The sequence below is a fragment of the Erythrolamprus reginae genome, chromosome 3 (genome assembly GCF_031021105.1).
Source record: "Erythrolamprus reginae isolate rEryReg1 chromosome 3, rEryReg1.hap1, whole genome shotgun sequence".
NCBI lineage: Eukaryota > Metazoa > Chordata > Lepidosauria > Squamata > Dipsadidae > Erythrolamprus > Erythrolamprus reginae.
The window spans coordinates 162,594,786-162,615,615 of NC_091952.1; the positions used below are offsets into that span (position 1 = coordinate 162,594,786).

At 40.7% G+C, this 20,830-nt stretch overlaps 1 protein-coding gene across 1 annotated transcript in view; it reads right to left on the bottom strand.

Annotated features, from left to right (window-relative positions):
• CDH10 (cadherin 10) overlaps positions 1 to 20,830 on the bottom strand; it is a 119,542-nt gene that overhangs the window by 44,469 nt on the left and 54,243 nt on the right. The window contains exon 3 of the mRNA XM_070747116.1: positions 1,801 to 1,920. Coding sequence (XP_070603217.1) covers positions 1,801 to 1,920 — 120 coding nt within the window. The remainder of the gene's footprint in view (positions 1 to 1,800; positions 1,921 to 20,830) is intronic.

Consider the following 20,830-nt stretch of genomic DNA (forward strand, 5'->3'; position numbering starts at 1 on the left):
TGGCAGCCCACAATCTGGATGCATCATGTGCAGGCCATGCCCACCCCAGCTCTGTGAATGGGAAAAATGCCATTAAATATCATGTGACGTGACACCGGTAATTTTGACTATATATATATATATATATATATATATATATATATATATATATATATATATATATACACACACACACACACACACACACACACACACACACACACACACACTTCAGAGAGGGTGGGGAAGGCCCATTTTTTACTTTCCCCAAGCTCCAGAGCCTTTCTAAAAGCCTAGGGAGGGCAAAAATGGCCTTCCCTGCTCCTCGCCAGGAATCTTTGCCCTCTAAAGCATGGGAAGAGCAAAAGAAAAAGGTGTGTGTGTGCATTTGTGATTTCCAGTCCAACCCGAAGTTGACAAACAGATAATTTTCTGCCTTTGGAGGGTCTCCAAGGGGCTGGGGAAGGCCATTCTCACTATTTCCAGGCTCCTAGAAATGCTGGGAGCAGGGGGTGTCACACACACATGCACATGTATGGAGGTCACATGGAATTATGGGTGTGGGCCAGAGGTGGGCAGCAGGCAGGACAGGGTGGAACAGAGTTCCACCAATGGAAATGAAGTTGCATGTCCAGTCCAGCTGATCGGCAGCTGTTACTTCCTGGATTACTGGTCTCAGCTCAGCTCTCCTTTTTTCCCTGCTGCTGCATCTGTGCGCCTTGCTTTTTTCCTCTTTTCTCCTTCCTGGCCTCAGACAAGCTTCCCTCTCTCCTGCTCGGCTCCCCTCCAGCGTCACACAGCCACCTCCCGCCTGAGGTGCAAACAGAAGGCGTGGATGGAGGTGGCGCTGGTAGCATTTATGCTTCTGGCAGCACCTGTCCGCCTAGCTACTCAGCCTGAGGTGGGGGGGCAACCCAGGAAGGAGAGCGCAGGAAACGCAAAGCAAATTGTCACCCCAGCGAGCAACACTGGGAAGGTTGTAAGTCGAGGACTTAACAGTTCACTTGAATGATGATAATCATTAAAGCCACTCCCACCTGATCACATGGCCGGCAAGCCACTCCTACCCAGTCAGATGACCATTAAGCCACACCCAAAAAATAAGCCACACCCACAGTGTGGCGGTAAACATTTTCGCTGCCCATTACTGGTGTGGGCACATGCATGCATGACCTTCCCGTACTTTCCCCCTTTTTGATAGTCGAACCACTGTTCTAGTAGCTTGCCTGTCTGTGTTTGTGGGGTTGAAACTACCAAGCAAACTTAACAGTAAATAGCCCAGCCAAAGAACCTCTATGATCACCTCCATCAACACTGATAGGGCAAATCACTAGAACATAAACAGAAAGCAAACCCCACTCCTTAATAACATTGATGACAATGTGAATCTTTTGTTTAGCTCTTTTTCCCTAGCTTCAGAATAGGAAACAATTTCTTAGCTAAATCCAGATCAAAATTTAACAAAATTTTACCCGATTAGTACTTGTATCCAGGGGTGGGCTACTGCCTGGATGTGGGGGGGGGGATGCAGTGGGGCAGTAAAAATGGAGCTACACCCCAGAGCACCCATTTAGCACTGAAAGATGTTGAAAAAAATGCAGGGCGTCCTGCACAAGCCACGTCCACAGTGTGGTAGTAAAATTTTTGGAAGCCCTTCACTGCTTGTATCTGAATTTCATTATAGTAATTAAGTAACAGTTTCCCATATACTTTAAGAGAATTTAAGCTATTTTGAATAAGGCTCACAGCTGAAAAATAATGTGAGTAACATTTTCTGACAAGGCAGAAATCCTTAATTAAGAACAATAACTACAACAACACCTGTTTCTGGCTCCACCGAGAAATATGGCTGGCCCTGGAGTATGCTGTAGATAATTCTGGCACTATTTCCATATGAAGGGTCATCAGCATCAGAGGCTGTGACTTGAATAACAGAAGTACCTGGAAAAATTAAATGGAAATTAATTAATTAGACATTAAGTCAAAACAAATGCCCCCTTTTTTCCCTTGCTCTATTCATGAAAACATTTATCAACATTATATTTTGACTAGAAAGATAATTATATTATTTTTACTGCAATAAGAATATAAAAAACCTCAGCATCAGATATTTGTGAAATTCCTGCTGCTTACTAAAAGCTGAAGTCCTCCCCCCTTTTTAATATTTCTTCATTATTTCCCAAATCATAACCTGGCAGGTTCAAAACTATGTACATTTCACTGAAAGTCTCTCCCTCCCTCCCTCCCTCTCTCCTCTCTCTTGTTTTTCCTTTGGTTAGTCCTTTGAAGAAAAATAATTAAATAAAGGTATCCCTTTTTCAGAACTTTGATAGCTGAGGCACCATTTTAATGATAGGTCATATTTGCTTTAAAATAAAATTCACCATTATTTCAGCATGACATGTCTGTGTTGTTTCCAATATTTAAGTCTCAAAACTCTGAGAATATCTTTAGCATATTCACACCACATGTTTTTTTTGACAAATTATCAACTGGCAGGGTGAGAATGTTGCAAGGAAAAAGGAAATGCTATTGCTTTTCTGGCAAATCTAGGACTTTATTAATATTTAGTTGACAAGAAACTTTGGCCATGTTTCACCAGGAATATAAATGTTGCTTCTTGAGGCAAGGAGGTTTTCTCCATAGATTATGTAGAATAATATATATTATAATTACAATATTACATCATCATTTATTATTGGTTCTTGATCAGAGGTAGTATTCAGCCGGTTTGGTCTGGTAGTGGAACATTTGAATAGTTTAGAAAACCAGCAAATATCACCTCTGACTTTCCCACCACTACCCACCCCCTAACCCCTGCTCACTCATCCGTTTGCCACTCACCCCACCTACCCGCTCAGCCCACCCCACCCACCCTGCCCCACCATGCTCCATCACTCCACATCTCACCTCCCCGACATAGCAAACTGTGTGGTTCCTTGCTTGCGTTGACCACACAGTCTCCCCGGCTTGCTTGCCTTCTCACACAGTGCCTGTGGCCCAACTGAGTGGCCCTGATATGCCTACCTGGAAAAGAAAGCCTGTGCGTTGCGGCCTAGCTAGCTGCTCCACCACTGTCCCCAACCTCCAGCTTGCCTGCCTTGCTTTGCCACCATGGCTGCATCCCATGCAGCACTGTGGCCTAGCTAAATGCCCCCCAAACTGTCCCCAGAGCTTCCCTGCTTTGTTTCACCATTTGCCTTGGCTGCTTGGGGAATGAGCCATTTCCTTGGTCCAGTCTTGCCACAGAGCCTCTGCCTACTCACCATTTGCCCCAGCTGGGTCAGGGAACACACCATTCCCTCACGCCAGCCTTGCCCTGGAGACTCCAGCCATCTTGGCTGGGTCAGGAAACACACCATTTCCCAGCTCTGGCCATGTCCAGGAGCCTCCGCCTGCTCGTGGTTCACCTCGACTGGGTCAGGGAATGTGCCATTCCCCCGCTCCAACCTTGCCCTGGACCTCTGCCCACATACCACACCTCCTCTGGTCTCAAAGGCAGCTCCCTGGGTCTTAAAAATTTATTTGGCCTGTGGCCTGCCATGCTAGGCCGAAGGGCCATGGGGCGGGGGGCAGGGGCACAGGAGGCTCAAAGTGGTTTGGGAATGGACCAGACAGTTTTTACCTGTAAGAAGTCCCATCTAGTAAGCGCTGCATTGGAGATCTTGCAGCCACTTTTTCCATCCCTTACCAAGCCTAGTTCGCTCGTGGAGACGCTCCATGTTCTTTCTGTGTCAGCAGATGCTTCTCTCTTCTCCCGCTCTTTTGGGGAGAGCATCTTGTGCAATTTAGTATCTGTAAGCTGCTGCTTTTCTCTAAGTCCTATCCAGAAAGTGCTGCAGCACAGAAGCAGCAGCAATGTTGAATGCTGTTTCTCTCAGCTGCAGCGCTTTCTGAATGGGACTTAGAGGAAAGGGGTGACTCACAGCTGCTAAATTGCATAAGACGCTCTGCCAGCAGTGCAGAGAGAAGCAGCTGCTATCCTGGACAGCAGAGATGGTGGGAAGCAGGCCCTGAAAGGCTGATTGGTCAAGCCTCACCACATGGCGGAAGCAATTAGTGCTTGCATGCATGACAGCTGAATGTGTATGTGTGGAAACTGCCTGAGCGCACATGCACGGAAGCTGCTTATACACATGCTGACATTTGCAGTGAACCAGTGGTGAAATTATTTTAAAACCCACCACTATATATTGTTCTGAGTTCGGGTTTTGCCCTGTGTAATATTTTGAGTGTCTATGCGACATTTCGGTGAAATCACATTCACCATCATCAGGCTGAAGTTGTAAGCTTCGTGCTGCTGTAGATATAGATATACTATATACCTATACTATATCTACAGCAGCACGAAGCTTACAACTTCAGCCTGATGGTGGTGAATGTGATTTCACTGAAACGTCGCATAGACACTCAAACTATTACACGGGGCAAAACCCGAACTCAGAACAATCTACATACATATACCGTGAAAATCTATGAAAACAAATATATATATATATATATATATATATATATATATATATATATATATATATAAAGAATAGTCCTAAAAATACGAGTTCCAGGTACGTGTGTGAATGATGAGGCAGCAGCCATCTCGATCACCGGAACATAGAAACTTTAATAAAACCACTTAGCTTTCGTTAGCGTGCTGCTAACTTCGTCAGAGTATTAAAATGCCATGGGAGACAACCACCTTTATAAAGCATTATTCAGTCTGCTCATTGCCCGCGTCATAGGGCCACACCCTTCCCTCCCCTCTGCGGCAAGCCCAATTGTGGGCTTGCTCATGCTGGCTAAAGGGGGATCTACCGCTTTTACTCGTGTCTGTTGCCTCTTTCCCTCCCCAAGGGAGGAGGTGGAGTTATGAGGCAATACTTCGGAGGTGTTTGATATTACTTTTTCCCCCCCATTATCGTTGTTACTTTCTATAGTGGTACATATCTGCTCTTGCAATTTTTTTGCCCATGCCCTCGTCTTAGGTCTGCACTGTTCTAATCCCCCCTTGTCCCCTGTGTTGGAACTGCATTGTGCCCCTCCCCCTCTACCTCCATTTTGCTCCAGTATGTTCCCTTGATTCCCGTTGGGGGTTGCTCTACCCTCATTTAGCTGGTTTCTATGCCCGGCCTGGGGAATTCTGTTAGGGGCTTTATCCAATTCTAATGACCTATCCCCTTTAAGTCGTTGCTGGTGCCTTAAAGCCTGGTATGCCGATGAATAGACATATTGATATTGTCTTTGTAGCAGACTACAAAGAAAAAATGACAAATCTACTACAAAACCCGGCCCACAAACTCCTAAGCACAGATCCTACCACCTACCTAGAAAAAACCACCAAATCTAAAATCAAGGCCTCTCCCATCAGCGAAGAAATCCAGCAAAAAATCATCCCCAGAGAAAAATCTTCCATATGTCCAAAACTCTATGGCCTTCCAAAAATACACAAAGAAGGAATACCTCTCAGGCCAATAGTCAGTTCTATAGGCTCCCCTCTACAAAACCTTGCCAAATTTTTAGCCAAATACCTTCAACCATATACAGAAACTATTACCTCATATGTTCAAAATTCATTCCACTTTATACAAATAATTAAAAAACAAAACCTACAACCCGATGACCTACTTGTAAGTTTCGATGTCGTGTCCCTGTTCACACAAATACCTATTAAAGAAGCCTTGACAGCTATCCAGGACAAACACAAACCCCCCAAATATATCCTAGACCTTACCAACCACTGCCTGACCAATACATACTTCATCTATAATGAACAAAGATATAAACAGATAGAGGGAGCCCCCATGGGATCACCTCTATCACCTGTCATAGCCAACCTCTATATGGAATATTTCGAAAATAATGCTTTAGAGCAAGCCAAATACAAACCCAAACTTTGGCTGAGATATGTTGATGATACCTTTGTAATTTGGCCACATGGTAAAGAAAAACTAGACAATTTCCTCACACATCTCAACAGCCTACACCCCAAAATACAGTTTACTATGGAAACAGAAATCAATGATCAACTTCCCTTTCTAGATGTACTGGTCTATAAAAAACCCAATGGCAGCCTAGGACATACTATCTACCAAAAGAAAACCCATACCAACCGTTATCTAAATGCACACTCACACCACCACCCCGCACAAATCACCTCAGTGGCCAAAACTCTCATCACCAGAACCAAACGCTTAGCTGACCATGAGCACTTAAAAACTGAATTGAACAAACTCAAAGATGTACTAATTTCTAATGGATTCAAAGAGAAAACAATAACAAACCTAATCAATAAAGAGACACCCCCCAAAAAACAAGATCAAGAACAGGACAATGGCACCACCATCCTTCCTTACATCAAAGGCACCACGGATAAAATTAGTAAAATTCTGCACAAACATAACATCAAAACCTCATTTTGCACTAACCAAAAAATATCTAATATCCTAAGGAGCCCCAAAGATAAAATCCAATTGGAATACCAAGGAATCTATGAAATCCCTTGCAAAACATGTGCAGCCACATACATTGGACAAACTAACCGAAGAGTGAGCCAACGCATAGCAGAACATGTGAATGCAGTCAAAAAACAAGAAAAGACCTCCTCCCTTGTCCAGCACATTAAAAAAACAGGGCACGAAATTGACTTTGAAAAAACTAAATTACTCCACAAAACAGAGAATTTATATAGAAGAATTTCTCTAGAAGCTATCGAAATTGAGAGAAGACCCCTTTGTCTAAATAAAAGAGATGATACCTCCCGCCTGCCAGAGATTTGGAAACCAGCCTTAAACAAAATAAACACTTCATAATAATCAGCATGTCAATCCTTCTAATAATTATGATTTTAGAATTTTATATTTGGAAATCAGCCTTAAACAAAACACCTCAAAAAAAATCTCCATATCATTCCTTCTAATAACTATGATTACACCAACCAATCAGATCACTGAAACGTGGTCACCCAATCTATTTGCTACATTCAAAGCAAATCTCCACCCCCACACTACATACTAGGAAGAAATGTCAGTTGCAAACATTCCATTTAAAACAACACAAAGATTGGAACTACAGCCTGAAGATGGTGAATGTGATTTCGCCGAAACGTCGCATAGACATGCAAAACATTACACAGGGCAAAACCCGAACTCAGAACAATCTACATATATATAGATATATAGATATATATAGATATATAGATATATATAATATCTATTATATATACATATATAATTATATACATATATAATATATAATAAGTATATAATAACATAGCACAGGCACATACCATATTTCTCAGATTATAAGATGCACATTTGTACCCCCAAAAGAGGGTGACAACTTGGGTGCCTTTTATACACCGAATGCAACCCCCCCCCCATATCTGTGCTGTTTGCTGTTGGGTAAATTGCTGGGAGGCAGAGGTCTTTTTTTCCTTATTTTCCTCTCCCAAAACTTATACTCTGGTGTCAATGTTCCCTCTAATTTTTTTTCGCTGTGGGTAGAAAAGTATAGTGTCTGAGTGGCACATTTTCATGCCTGAGCACAGATGTCATCCAAGACAACTTGTTGTGTAATTATTTGGGGCTCGGTGCTAGGGCAGAATAAGGTCCCTTCCCACTATGTTATTCTGTTATTTTATATTTCAATTAATATCATTATCCTCTTACAAATCCAGATAGGCAGTCATGCCTACTCCTCCTTCTTATACATTCTTCTTAAAAGAAACTAAAAACCTTTATACAACCTTTTCCTAATTAATAGGAAAAGAAAATCTCTTCTTTTTGATTAAAAGAAATTAAATTTTGATTAAAAGAAATTGATTACTATTTAAAAAAAATCAGCAAAACCAAAAACACAACTATTAATATATCCATGCTTTAAAATCTTCATTTCTTAAATATTTATCATAGTATTATAGTAATCTAATAATATTATGAAAATCTATCTGAACACCAATGCATCAATATATTTCCATATTTACTTTTCTATAATTTCATTCAATATTTCCAAGCTCAATTAATTTTCAGGCACTTGGCATTTACTATTATTATCTTTCATCAATCTTCTACATTTTCAGGTATATTTTAAATTCATAATGCAAAGTGATAAAATCATACAGTACATATCATAAACCCTTCATTTATCCTATGTATCTTCCATTACTTTTACCTATGTAATTCTATTTAGTTCTAAAATTCTAATCCAATTTTACAAATTAATACATCCTAATATTAAACAACATCTAAATATATATTTTACCATCATTCCATAATCAATCAGTATTTAATAATCAATCATCCCTCCTCAAATTTCCACCACTCTTTCCAAAGGGAAGAAACCCTGTTGTTTTTCAGTAGCCTGCGCTTTCCTTTTGATATTTGTTATTTTTCTTTTTAATTATAAGCTAACAAAGGTTTTACGCAGCTGAGAGACATGAAAATTAAAGTATATTAAGAAATTGGATGATTGATATTGTTTTGCTGATCTTAATCTGCAGTAAAGATATTTTGGTTTTTAAAAAACCCACCATATTTTGCCTCAGAGAATTTCAAAATAAAATACAGTGGTACCTCAAGATACGAACCCCTCATCTTACGAACAACTCGAGATACGAACCCAGGGTTCAGAAAAAATTTGCCTCTTCTTACGAACTTTTTTCGTGTTACGAACGCCAAACCCGAACTTCCGGGTTCGGCGTTCGGGAGGCTGCTGGGAAGCCCCCCGGCTGTTTTAAAAGGTGACAGCCGGGCGGCGGGGCTTCCCAGCAGCCTCCAAACGCCGAACCCGGAAGTTTGGGTTTGGCGTTCGTAACATGAAAAAAGTTCGTAAGAAGAGGCAAATTTTTTCTGAACCGTTCAGAGGCTGCTGGGAAGCCGCGCGGCTGTTTTAAAAGGTGACAGTCGGGCTGGGGGGCTTCCCAGCAGCCTCCTAACGCCGCACGCGGAAGTTCAGGTTTAGCGTTCGGCTTCGGGAGACGGCTGGGAAGCCGCCCGGCTGTTTTAAAAGGTCACAGCTGGGCTGGGGGGCTTCCCAGCAGCCTTCCGAACCCCGAACTTTTGCCAAACGTCCGGGTTCGGGGTTCGGGAGGTTGCTGGGAAGCCCCGCCGCCCGGCTGTCACCTTTTAAAACAGCTTCTCGGCGGCCTCCCGAACGCCGAACCCGGAAGTTCGGGTTTGGCATTCGGCGTTCGGGAGGTCGCTGAGAAGCCCCCAGGCTGTTTTAAAAGGTGACAGCCATGCGGCAGCAGGTTTTTTGCGGGTTTTTTTTTGGTGGGATGGATTAATTGACTTTACATTGTTTCCTATGGGAAACAATGTTTCGTCTTACGAACCTTTCGTCTTACGAGCCTCCCCCTGGAACCCATTAGGTTCGTAAGACGAGGTATGACTGTACTGTGTGTCTATAACAGTGACCTCGGAATGCGGCAATTCTGCTATCAAAACGCCACTTAAATAGTTGAGTTAATTTCAAACTAGATTTATATTTTCTTTCTCTCCCCCCCTCTCCCTTCCTCCCTCTCTCTTTCTCTTTCCCTCCCTCTTTCTCTCTCTCTTCCTCTTTTTTCTCTTTTTTCTCTTCCTTCCTCCCTTTCTTTCCTTCTCTCTTCCTTCCACTTTTTTCTCTTTCTCTCTCTCTCTTCCTTCTTCCCTCTCTCTCTTTCTCCCTCTCTCTTCCCTCCTTCCCTCCCTCTCACTCTCTTTCTTTCTCTGTTCCTCCCTCCCTCCCTTTATATTTCTCTTCCTTCCTTCATCTCTTTCCCCCTTTCTCTCTCTCTTCCTTCCTCTCTTTCTTTCTTTTCCTTTCTCTCTCTTTTTTCTCTTCCTCTCTCCCTTCCTCCCTCTTTCTCTCTCTCTCTCACTCCTTCCATCCCCTTATCACTCTTTCTCTCTCCCTCCTTCCCTCCCTCCCTTTCTCTCTCCCTCTATTTCTTCCCCCATTTCTTTCTCTCTCTCCCTCCTCTTATCACTCTCTTTCTCTCTCCCTGCTTCCTCTCTACTTCTCTTTCTCTCCCTCTCTTTCCATTCTCTTTCCCTTTTCTTTCTTTCTCTCCACTTCTCTCTCTCTCTTTTCCCTCTTTCACCCTCCCTCTTCTCTCCCTGCAGAGGACTCGCCCGACAACAGACATGAGAGCCGAGGGTATATCATTTCAAAGATGTCTAGGAGATGATATCAACATGCCATAAGTCACTACTGGAGAAAGGTCTTAAAAGCTTCTAATTCTACATTCTACCTTACTTACTACTGAATTGTTGACGACCTCTGTTTTAAAAGATATGTAATAATAGTGAAGATAATTGCTTTGGAAAGTTATTCAAGGAGGTGACTCTTGCAAGCAGTGCAGTGGTAGTGAATTGAAGGTGTTTGAGGCTTACATATGGTTTGTTGTTTGTTTAGATTTGTATGCCGTCCATTCCTGAAGCACGGAAGGTTAGGAGTTATTTCTCCTGAATTATCTTGTAAAGAAGTCAAATCAGTTTAAATGCATAGAAGAAACTTGCTAGCAATCCTAGAAGGAAATTAAGCAAGAATTGGAAACCTTTTCCTACACTGGCATACATGTTTTTGAAAGTCAAAAACCAGCCAGAGCTTGTTGCCATCATTGAATCTTGTGCCACCTTGCCTATTCATTTCTTAAACTCTGGCAATTTAGCCACAATGGGAAAAAAAAAACTTCTGGAAAATCTTCAACACCCATCGACACATTGATAAAGTCACACTAGGAAGGCACAATTTAATCCATCAGAGATAAATGTCTGATAATTAAAGAAAGAGATGGGTTTCAACAGTTTAATAAAATTGTAAGGAATAATTTGATCAGTTTTAAAGGCACAGTGAATTCTCTCCTGTAGTTTTCTTGCCTTCCATTTCCCCATGGTAATCACTTGGAAGACTAATCCATGCTGATCAATTTGAATACATTAAGAGCTTTTCTTTCTATTTCATCTCTATCTTTAGCCATTTTAGAAACTGCATAGCCTTCAAAGACCTCTGCATTAAATTTAAGTGAAACTCCTGACTCAGCCTTCCAGCAATACCTTGCTTGTTATATTTCTGCATATTATACTTACCTTTCTAGAGAATTATTTCATTTTTGCCTGCCAGCCATGCTTTTATCCTTGTCAGTGGCATGCTCATGTGCATTGCGTTGTAAAGCTCTAAGTCCCTATGCAAAGCATTCAAGAATTTCAAAAGAAATTTCCAAACTGTGTAGTACTATTTTCCATTGCTTTTTTTTTCATCTGAGAAGCTTCATCTAAACTCATCAAGGAACCATCTTTTAAGAAACTATCATTCTTCTGTATAATATTATATATAATATTAAGTTCCATTGGTTAATTGTTTCCACTGTTAAGAATTATTAACCAGTGGAACAGCTTTTCTTCAGAATCTGTAAGTGCTTCATCACTGGAGTTTTTAAGAAAAGACTAGACAACCACCTGTCTGAAATGGTATAATATAGTGTCTCCTGCTTGAGCAAGGGGTTGGACTAGAAGACCTCTAAGGTCCCTTCCAGCTCTATTCTAATTGATTGATTGAGCAACTGAAGTAAGATTCAATAGGTTTCCCTTTCCTTCTTTCTTGAAATTTAGAAAACCCTTGGTGTGAGAGTCATTTACATTATCTCTCTTCAAACTTTTGTGGCCCTTCAATGTGAGAAAAAATATCTTCCACTGTTCTAGTCCTACTAAGCTCTAAAGTACACAATTTGTTTTCCTTAGTTGAGTCATTTGAAGTTGGAATCCATGTGTGGCATTGTTAAATAAGTGCTTTGACTTATTTAAGTCAAAGATGCATATTTTTTTAATACTGTATAATGTAAATTAACTTTTGAGAGTGGCAAGGAACATTATAGTAGAGATGGACAGGATTTAGTGAGTTAATGTGGTCATTGTGAAAATAACAGGCTCCAAAAACCAATTTTATTGTTCCTTTATTGTTATGAGGAACCAAATTTATTGTTCCTCATCTATAGTTAGAATAGACAGAATCTTGCCCAACTAGAATAGAATAGAATTCTTTATTGGCCAAGTGTGATTGGACACACAAGGAATTTGTCTTGGTGAATATGCTCTCAGTGTACATAAAAGAAAACATGTGGTACAACACTTAATGATTGTCATAGGGGTCGAATAAGCAATGAAGAAACAATATTAATAAAAAATCTTAAGATACAAGCAACAAGTTACAGTCATACAGTCCTAAGTGGGTCCTAAGTTTCCTAAAGGAAACTACTCGCATTATTACCGTAAAATGTATCCTAAGAACTTCTAAGAAGGATCTGATTTTCCTTGTTCCTCCTAACTAAGTCTCTCTGAACTTTGCTGCCTTATTCCTCTGAAATCCACTCCCTCCTGGAAATGTGGAACACATTCCATCATAGAAACAGTGGTTATATTATGAACTAGGGCCAAGAAGATCCATGTTTGAATCTACACTTAATGAATGAAACTTAATGAATGATTTAGGTTATCCTGTCACTTAGAAGAAGCTACCTCTAAAGTCGGTGGTTGTGAGGATGGTTATTTCACCTTAAATTCTGGGGGGGGGGGGAGTGGGGGAAATTAAGATATAATTTTAAGAAATGAATAAAATATTAATAAAATATTATTAAATGTCAAATACCTTTCTAGAATTGTTTTATAACTAGAAAAATGATTCTCAGTCTTCTAGGTCAATTTTGTCTCAAAAGTATATTTTCAAAAGCCAATTTTCAAAAGGTTTTGTTTTTGAAGAAGTTTTGCTTCTCATCCAAGCAGTTTGTTTAGTTCTGAAGAAGCTTCTTGGATGAGAAGCAAAATGTCTTCCTCAAGGAGGAAAAAAAAAAGAAGTCCAGTTGCTTTTTGAAAAAGCACCTTTGAAACAATAAAAGCAACATGAACTACTTTATGATTATGTATAGTTTTGCCATTCTGGGATGCTCTCTCAATTTCATTCTTCCCATACCCAAAGATTTTTGATGATTTAAACTTCATGCAGTAATATCTATAGTATATAGACACACACACATTGCATGGTGAAGAAACTATATTCACAGTAATATGCAATAAGACCACTCCAACAAATGATGCTTTCTCAAGAATATAGCAGTGAATCGCGATGAAAAAGCTGGCACACTATACTAATGATGGAATCAATCAGAAGTCCTAGTGAGAAAGGAAATGAAAGCTGCTAAAATATCATGCTTTACTTTTGAAGATAAAGACAAAAGGGACCTGGCTCCAAATGTCAATAGGGTAACTTCTGTAGACTGCCTGTGTACCCAGAGAGAGATCATACCTAAGCGAATATTGCCATGATATTTCTGAGACAGGAGGTAGAAAATATTAAAATCTGAAAGCTGAATAAGGAAGGATGTCAGCAATCAGCAATACAAAGAAAATCCTAGCTGAAGTAATTCTAACAATGAGCTATTAAATCCTGAAAATCCAAGGTTGTAAAAGTTTGGTAGATAAAGCCATAGAACAAGAAGGCTTGGAGGCAGAAATGGAATGGATACTATGAAGTAGCAACTATGGATAGAATAGCAATTGCAGATCTAGGAAATCTGCCTTAGTCTTATTAAAATGGGTGAAAAAAAATCCTAACCCAGACTCAGAAAAAGATATGTGTATATGTGCACACACAAACAGTGCATGCACAAACAGTGACAATTAATGCTGCAGGAGAAAAAAATGTTATTGAGGAGGGGTCTCTGAAAACTAAGGATTAAACCAGAGCTTCTAGATCTTTTAATCTGCTAACGACTTCTGGGATAATCACTGATTGTTTCGTACACAGCGGATTTATATTTAGGACGAATATATTTAGGGAGTAATGAGGGAGTGAGGGAAAGTTAAACAGCTGGTGCTGTAGGATCTTATGATTCTTGTGAAATCCCTTTAGAATATACCTAAACAACAAAAAAATCTGTATCTTCTTTTCTTATATAAAATCAACATGAATCTTTTTAACAGGCCTTTTGCCCTCCAAATATAGCATTAGGATGCTATATCATTGATACATTTTGATTTGTGTTACCAGTCACAGTGACTCCTAGTGAATGAAAAAGCAATTCCAGGCTGCTTGAAACAATGTGGCTGGTTATTTGTGGGAAGGGTAACCAAATCTATTGACATAGTTTTTCTTGTGTTTTTCTTGTTATCTAGTTCTTCCTTGTGGGCAGCAACTTCTCCTTAAATCCAAGGTGAATTCAACTATGCAAGAAAGCAACACAATTTCAGAACAGCGTTCCATTTTACAAATGATTTGCCATATTTTTGTGCTCTCCTAAGACAGTCACTTGTTTGAAATAGTATAGGTGTCAACTCGCAAAGCATTCCTGGCCTGCTCTTAAGTTGTGATAGGCAGGAGGGGGGAAAGCTGACAGAACAACATGGCAGCAACCAGAAGCACATTCCACCCATATCTTCCTCAAGGCCGCAGCCTAGGTTACCACAGCCAGTCGGAGGGGCATGTTCTGTATAGCCTGCAAAAGTGCTTTGTTGGATAAGGTGATTTATGACACACAAGAGCAGGAGAGAAACAGGGTCATAGTTGGGACAAAAATTACATGGGGCAGAATTGATTCCATTTGAGTACAGTAGTACCTCTAGATACGAGCTGCTCCACATGTGAGTATTCCAAGATACGAGCCACGAGGGGAGAGAAATTTCTGCTCCAGACCCAAGCTCAAATTCGGGATACAAGCCGAGCGTCCACTAGGTGGCGCAAGAATCCTTGCTTTTGGTTATCTCAGAGGGGAAAAACAAAGTCTAAAGCCATTTGTTCCAGATATGAGTTGTTCGACATACAAGCTCCCTTCTGGAACGAATTATACTCACATCTAGGGGTATTACTGTATTTGTAGACATGTTACTTCTAGTAAATAACTGGATTTCTTTCAAAACTTGGCCCAAGACTCATCAATTAATAAGGGCATCCGTCAGAATCCTGATAATAGGGTCTCCTGCTTGAGCAAGAGGTTAGGCTAGAAGAGCTCCAAGGCCCCTTCTAGCTCTATTCTGATTGATTGATCTATCTAGCTATCCATCTCTCCACTTATCCGTTCATTCAATAACATTTTTCCTTATAAATTTCAGTACTTTTCAGCTTTATAGTTATAGTGGGTACAGCTTATTTTTCCCCATTTTCTTTCTAACCCACCAACAAAATCCTATCTCCCTTTTTAAAAAATCATTCTGATTACTGATAAAGCATGAAAGAAAAATATGCATTTTTGAAGAGGGACTGAACATGTTTGCCTCTAACAGCATTGCCAGTTCTTTATGCAATCTAATAAAATGGGGACAATAGTGAGAAAATAATACATCTTTTATTTAATTGGTGCGGAAAAAGAAAAGAAAACACAGGCACAGACATCTACCCCAGGGGTGGGTTCCAAACTTACCTCGCTGCCTTACCCTCCTGTGATTGCATGCACAGAGCCGGAATTCAGCTTCTGTGCATGTTCAGAAGGGGAAAAAAATGTAAAAACATTTTTTAAAAAATAAAATAAAAATTACAAAGATAGTGGCACCCATGGACCAGCACCAAACAATCTGATTCAGTGATGTCATCATGATATCACCAGCAGGTAGCTACTAGTTTGGGTGAACTGTTCCAAAGTAGGAGGAATCCACCCAGATCTACCCTCATCTTTTCCAATAAACAGGTCAGGAAGTAGCCAAACCTCTATTATTAATGATGTACCACTTCAAACGGAAATATGGACATAGAATAAAGTAGAAATTTATTAATAGCAAGATTTGGCTATTTATCATCAAAGCTGAGATTAAAGAATTAGAGGAACTTGGAAGGAAGCTTGCACTTCAGAGATATCAAAGGATATTTTCAAGCATAGAGTAAGTGATGGATTTAGGTGTAGAGATAAGCAGTTTCAAATTACTAATCTACAATAAAGCACTGTGGATATATTTGGCAAATTCCTTTCTTTCTCTTCTGTAACAATTTACATCATGAGTATATCTAGTCAAAAGAATTATGTGAAAGTTTACAAACTGAAAGTTTATACAGAAATAATAAAAGTAGAAATAATATACACAGAGAGAAAGCATCTCATAAATACAAAATGTCTGAATCCCTCTACAATCTTAATTCAAAGTCTGATTGCAAGGTAATTTTGATGTATTGAACTAGGGATTATTTCCCCCTAAGATTTCAGTCCCAATCAGAGATGGGATTCAGCAGGTTCTGACCAGTTCTGGAGAACTGATAGTAGACATGTTGAATAGTTTGGATAATAATCCTTGATTTACAATAATTCATTTAGTGAAATTGAAGTTACAACAGAACAGAAAAAGTAAATTGTGACTCTTTTTCACACTTAGGACCATTGCAGCATTCCTACAGTCACATGATTAAAATCTGGATGCCTCGCAACTGAATCATATTTATGATTGTTGCAGTAAGGTCATGTGATCTCCCCTTAGCGACCTTCGGACAAGTAAAGTCAATGGAGAAGCCAGATTCATTTAACAACTACGTTACTAACTTATCTCCTGTGGTAATTCACTCAAGAATTGTGGCAAGAAAGTTTATGAAATGGAGCAAAATTTATGTATATATGTATGTACGTATGTACGTATGCACCTATGCACGTATGTACGTATGTATGTATGTATGTATGTTCAGTACGCATGCATGCATGCATGTATGTATTTACATACATACATACCTCATTATTTTATAGTTAGTAATAGTGATACGAACCCCTCGTGATACGAACATTTCGAGATATGAACCTGGGGTTCGGAATTTTTTTGCCTCTTCTTACAAACTTTTTTCGCCTTATGAACCCACCGCAGATCGCAAAATGGCGCTCCGCTGGGCGCTGCCGCCCGGCTGTCGCCTTTTGAAACAGCTGGGGGGCTTCTCGGCGTTCTCCCGAACCTGAACCCGAACTTTTGAACTTTTCGGGTTCAGGTTTGGGAGGCCGCTGAGAAGCGCCGCCGCCCGCATGTCATCTTTTGAAACAGCTGGGGGGCTTCTCGGCATTCTCTCGAACCCAAACCTGAACTTTTGCCGAACTTTTCGGGTTCAGGTTCCGGAGGCCGCTGAGAAGCACCCAGCTGTTTCAGAAGGTTACAGCCGGGCGGCGCCACCCAGCGGAGCACCGTTTTTGTAATCGGCAGTGGCGTTTTCGGCCGATCTGGAGGCTGAAACAGAGATGAGGAATCCCAATAGGGAATTCCATGGGCGGAGCTTTGACATCATGAAGACGTCCTTCCTGATCGGCTGAAATGTGGCCTCCAGGAAGGATGTCTTCGTGACATCAAAGCTCCACCCATGGAATTCGCTATTGGGATTCCCCACCTCCGTTTCAGCCTCCAGATCAGCCGAAAACGCCACTGCCGATTGCAAAAACGGCGCTCCGCTGGGCTGCACCACCCAGCAGTAACCTTCTGAAACAGCGGGGCGCTTCTTGGTGGCCTCCAGAACCGGAACCCGAACCCAAACTTTTGCTGAACGTCCGGGTTCGGCGTTCAGGAGAACGCTGAGAAGCCACCCGGCTGTTTCAGAAGGTGACAGGCGGGCGGCAGCGGTTCTCGGCAGCCTCCCGAACCTGAAAAGTTCGGCAAAAGTTCAGGTTCAGGTTTGGGAGAACACCGAGAAGCCCCCCGGCTGTTTTAAAAGGTGACAGCCGGGCGGCGGCACCCAGCAGAGCGCCATTTTGCAAATTTTGTCCCCCTTGCATACATTAATCGCTTTTACATTGTTTCCTATGGGAAACATTGTTTCGTCTTACAAACTTTTAACCTTACGAACCTCCTTCCAGAACCAATTAAGTTAGCAAGACGAGGTATTACTGTGTATAATTAAGTACAACTTTTATAAACAGAAAGAACAATGTTTACCTTTTGGGCATAAATAACAATTTTATCTCACAGTATTTATATATGTTTCCTTCAAAGAAAATTCAATGACTTGAATTGACATTCTGAAGACTGCGTTCTAGTTTTCTTATTTTGCAACTTCTTCTTTGAGGTTACACATGGTGTCATATGACCGTATTAAAATACTCCAGTCCTTATTTGAAATATTAGATTTCAGAACACTGTCCAACTTTATAACTAAACACAAAATACAAATTATTGTTACAAGCATCTCTTCCTGAGCCACAGTAGAGTGGAGACCACATAATAAAGGTTGGAATAACTACATTATTTTTGATAGGGGATGAGGTTATTAGTTACATATTGCATTGTGCATGAATCCAGTATCCTCATAGGCTCTTTCCCTCTCCTTTACTAGCTTTTCTGATTCATTTTTACCTTCTGTCTGAATGATGAGGAATAGCTATAAAGCAGTGTTTTATTATTTGGTTTAATCTGAATATTATGTGTATGTGTGTGATTCATTCTATAATCACGGCTATTTTCACATCAATTTCTTAGTCTGGAATTACTCTTCTTAGGTAATTTTCTTTTTGACAAAATAAATAAAATAAAATCCACCCTTCCCCCCCAATTCTGTTTCATTGTATTATATTCAATAGTTTTGTCATTTTTCAGTTCTGAAATATACGGTATATCCCTGCCATACATATTTATAGCATTATATGTGTGAACTTATAATATTGCTATTTAGAAACTAAACAGAGCTTATACGGTTTTTTCAGTATGTTTTATGTCAGATATTTCTCTTAGTGACTTCTACCTGCTTAATTACTTTCTGTTCAATAGTAACATAGCGACAGTAATTAAATCTTAATTACAGCAGAATATCCTTCAAATTGAGCTTGACTTTCTGTGACTTAATGCAATTTTCTTGGCAAGAATATAAAAGTGATATGTCACACACTTTATAGATGATACTTTTGACTTCTTAGTCACAGCTTCGGAAATCTCCCATCCATAACCAGATATGAACCTTCTTAGCTTCTGATCCCAGACAAGGTCACCCAAGGACTCGCAAATCTTAATTGCTCAATACTAAATTACTTTCAGAATAGGGTTAAAGTTTAATTAATTACTCATTATCATTTTTAATAAAAGGATTTCAATGAGAGTAAATGATAATTAATGGTATTTCTTGAGGATGAGAAGATAATTGAAGATGTTGAAGACAAGTAATAAAATAATGTCAGGGTTGATGATGTTCCTTCTAATTAAAGTTGAAGAGTAGGACTACATTCTGAGTAAATATAAACTTATCTTGGCTAAACAATGTAAAACATTTGAAATCTCTTAAACTCAAAAGGGCCTTTTTATAGCCTGAAACATATGCTCTGAACTTGAGATGAGATAGTCTATGTTCAAAATGGACTGTTTGGCTTTTGAACTAGTTGTGGAGTCATTTTAAATTCAGAACAACCTAATATGGGTTGGGGGAAAAAACCAAAATCTGTGAACAGCTATTTTAAGGTTGACAGAGATCATTGGATCTCAAAATATTTTTCATGCATATACAGTGGTACCTCTACCTAAGAACGCCTCTACTTAAGAACTTTTCTAGATAAGAACCAGGTGTTCAAGTTTTTTTTGCCTCTTCTTCAGAACCATTTTCTACTTAAGAACCCAAGCCTGGAAAAATTTCCCAGGAAATTTGAGAGTGGCACGAAGGCCTGGCCAGTTTCCTGCAGTTCCCCCTTTAATCCCGGCCATCTTGGGTTTTTCTGGGTTGTCAAAGGAGCCTTTCAGTGGCACTTAAAGAGGCTTTGGCAGCCCAGAGCAAACGACACATTTTCCTTTCTCTGGGCACTTGGAGAGAGAATAAACCACTTCGCTGTGGTGACTCCCTCACACTGTCTCCCATACACCCGGCGTGAGGTTGCCTCCTGGACCATCTGGGCGTGGAAAGGCAAAAGAGGGTGCTTTGCCCTGGCCGGATCAACTCAGCTTCAGCCAGACTGAGGAGTCACCACAGTGAAGGAATGGTGCCGGCAACAAAGCGAGCGAGCGAGAGGAGAGGGGAGCCCTTCAGCATGGGAAGGAAGAGGAAGCAGGTAGCAGCAGCCACCGTTCAATCAAAGGAGTGGGAGGTTTCCCCTTCTCGCCTGCCTGGGTTTCTCTCTCTGGCACAGTGTATGGGAGGCAGACTCGCGCTGGGTGTATGGGAGGCACGTGCTTCTCCTCGCCTCCTCAGAGTCCTTTTTTTTTTTGATTCCCCTCAACTCACCTTCCTTCGGCAGTGACTGTCCTCCTCTTCTTCTTCCTCCTCCTCCCACCCAAATTCTGAGCTTTTATTTCTTTCCTAATGGGTTTGCACGCATTATTTGCTTTTACATTGATTCTTATGGGAAAAATTGCTTCTACTTCCAAACTTTTCTACTTAAAAACCTGCTCACAGAACGAATTAAGTTCTTAAGTAGAGGTATCACTGTACTGCTAACCTTGGCAATCAGAAAGGTTTCTGCCAGATAATAGATAATAATAATATTTAAGAATCATGTGGAGCCAAATTTTTAATCTAGCTTTCCTCTGGTGTAGATCAGTCACAGCTGCCAGTCAGGGAAGGGTTGCCCATGGCTCCGGGTGTTTGGGGCAGGTAGGTGTGCATCCAGCATGAATGAGCGGCATCGCTGGTGCAAGATTTGGCTTCTTGAGCAAGCACAGAAGCCAAATTTTGTGTGAGGATGCTCGCATGTGTGAGATTTCCCCAATTTTTGGCAAAAATCAGTGAAATATCACATGCGCAAGTGTCATCACATGAGATTTGACTTCCTGCACATGTGCAGAAGCCAAATCTCACGCTGACACACCTGCCCACCCAGTGGTCAGCTGCAGCTGCACGTGCAGCTCCATTTTTCCAATCGGAACTACGCATCTGACCGTTCTGGCTGCAGCCCAATACTGCTGCCGGGTCTTTGGTTGGTGTTGGCCTTTATATTTATTGAGTTCTTCCTAAGAACCTA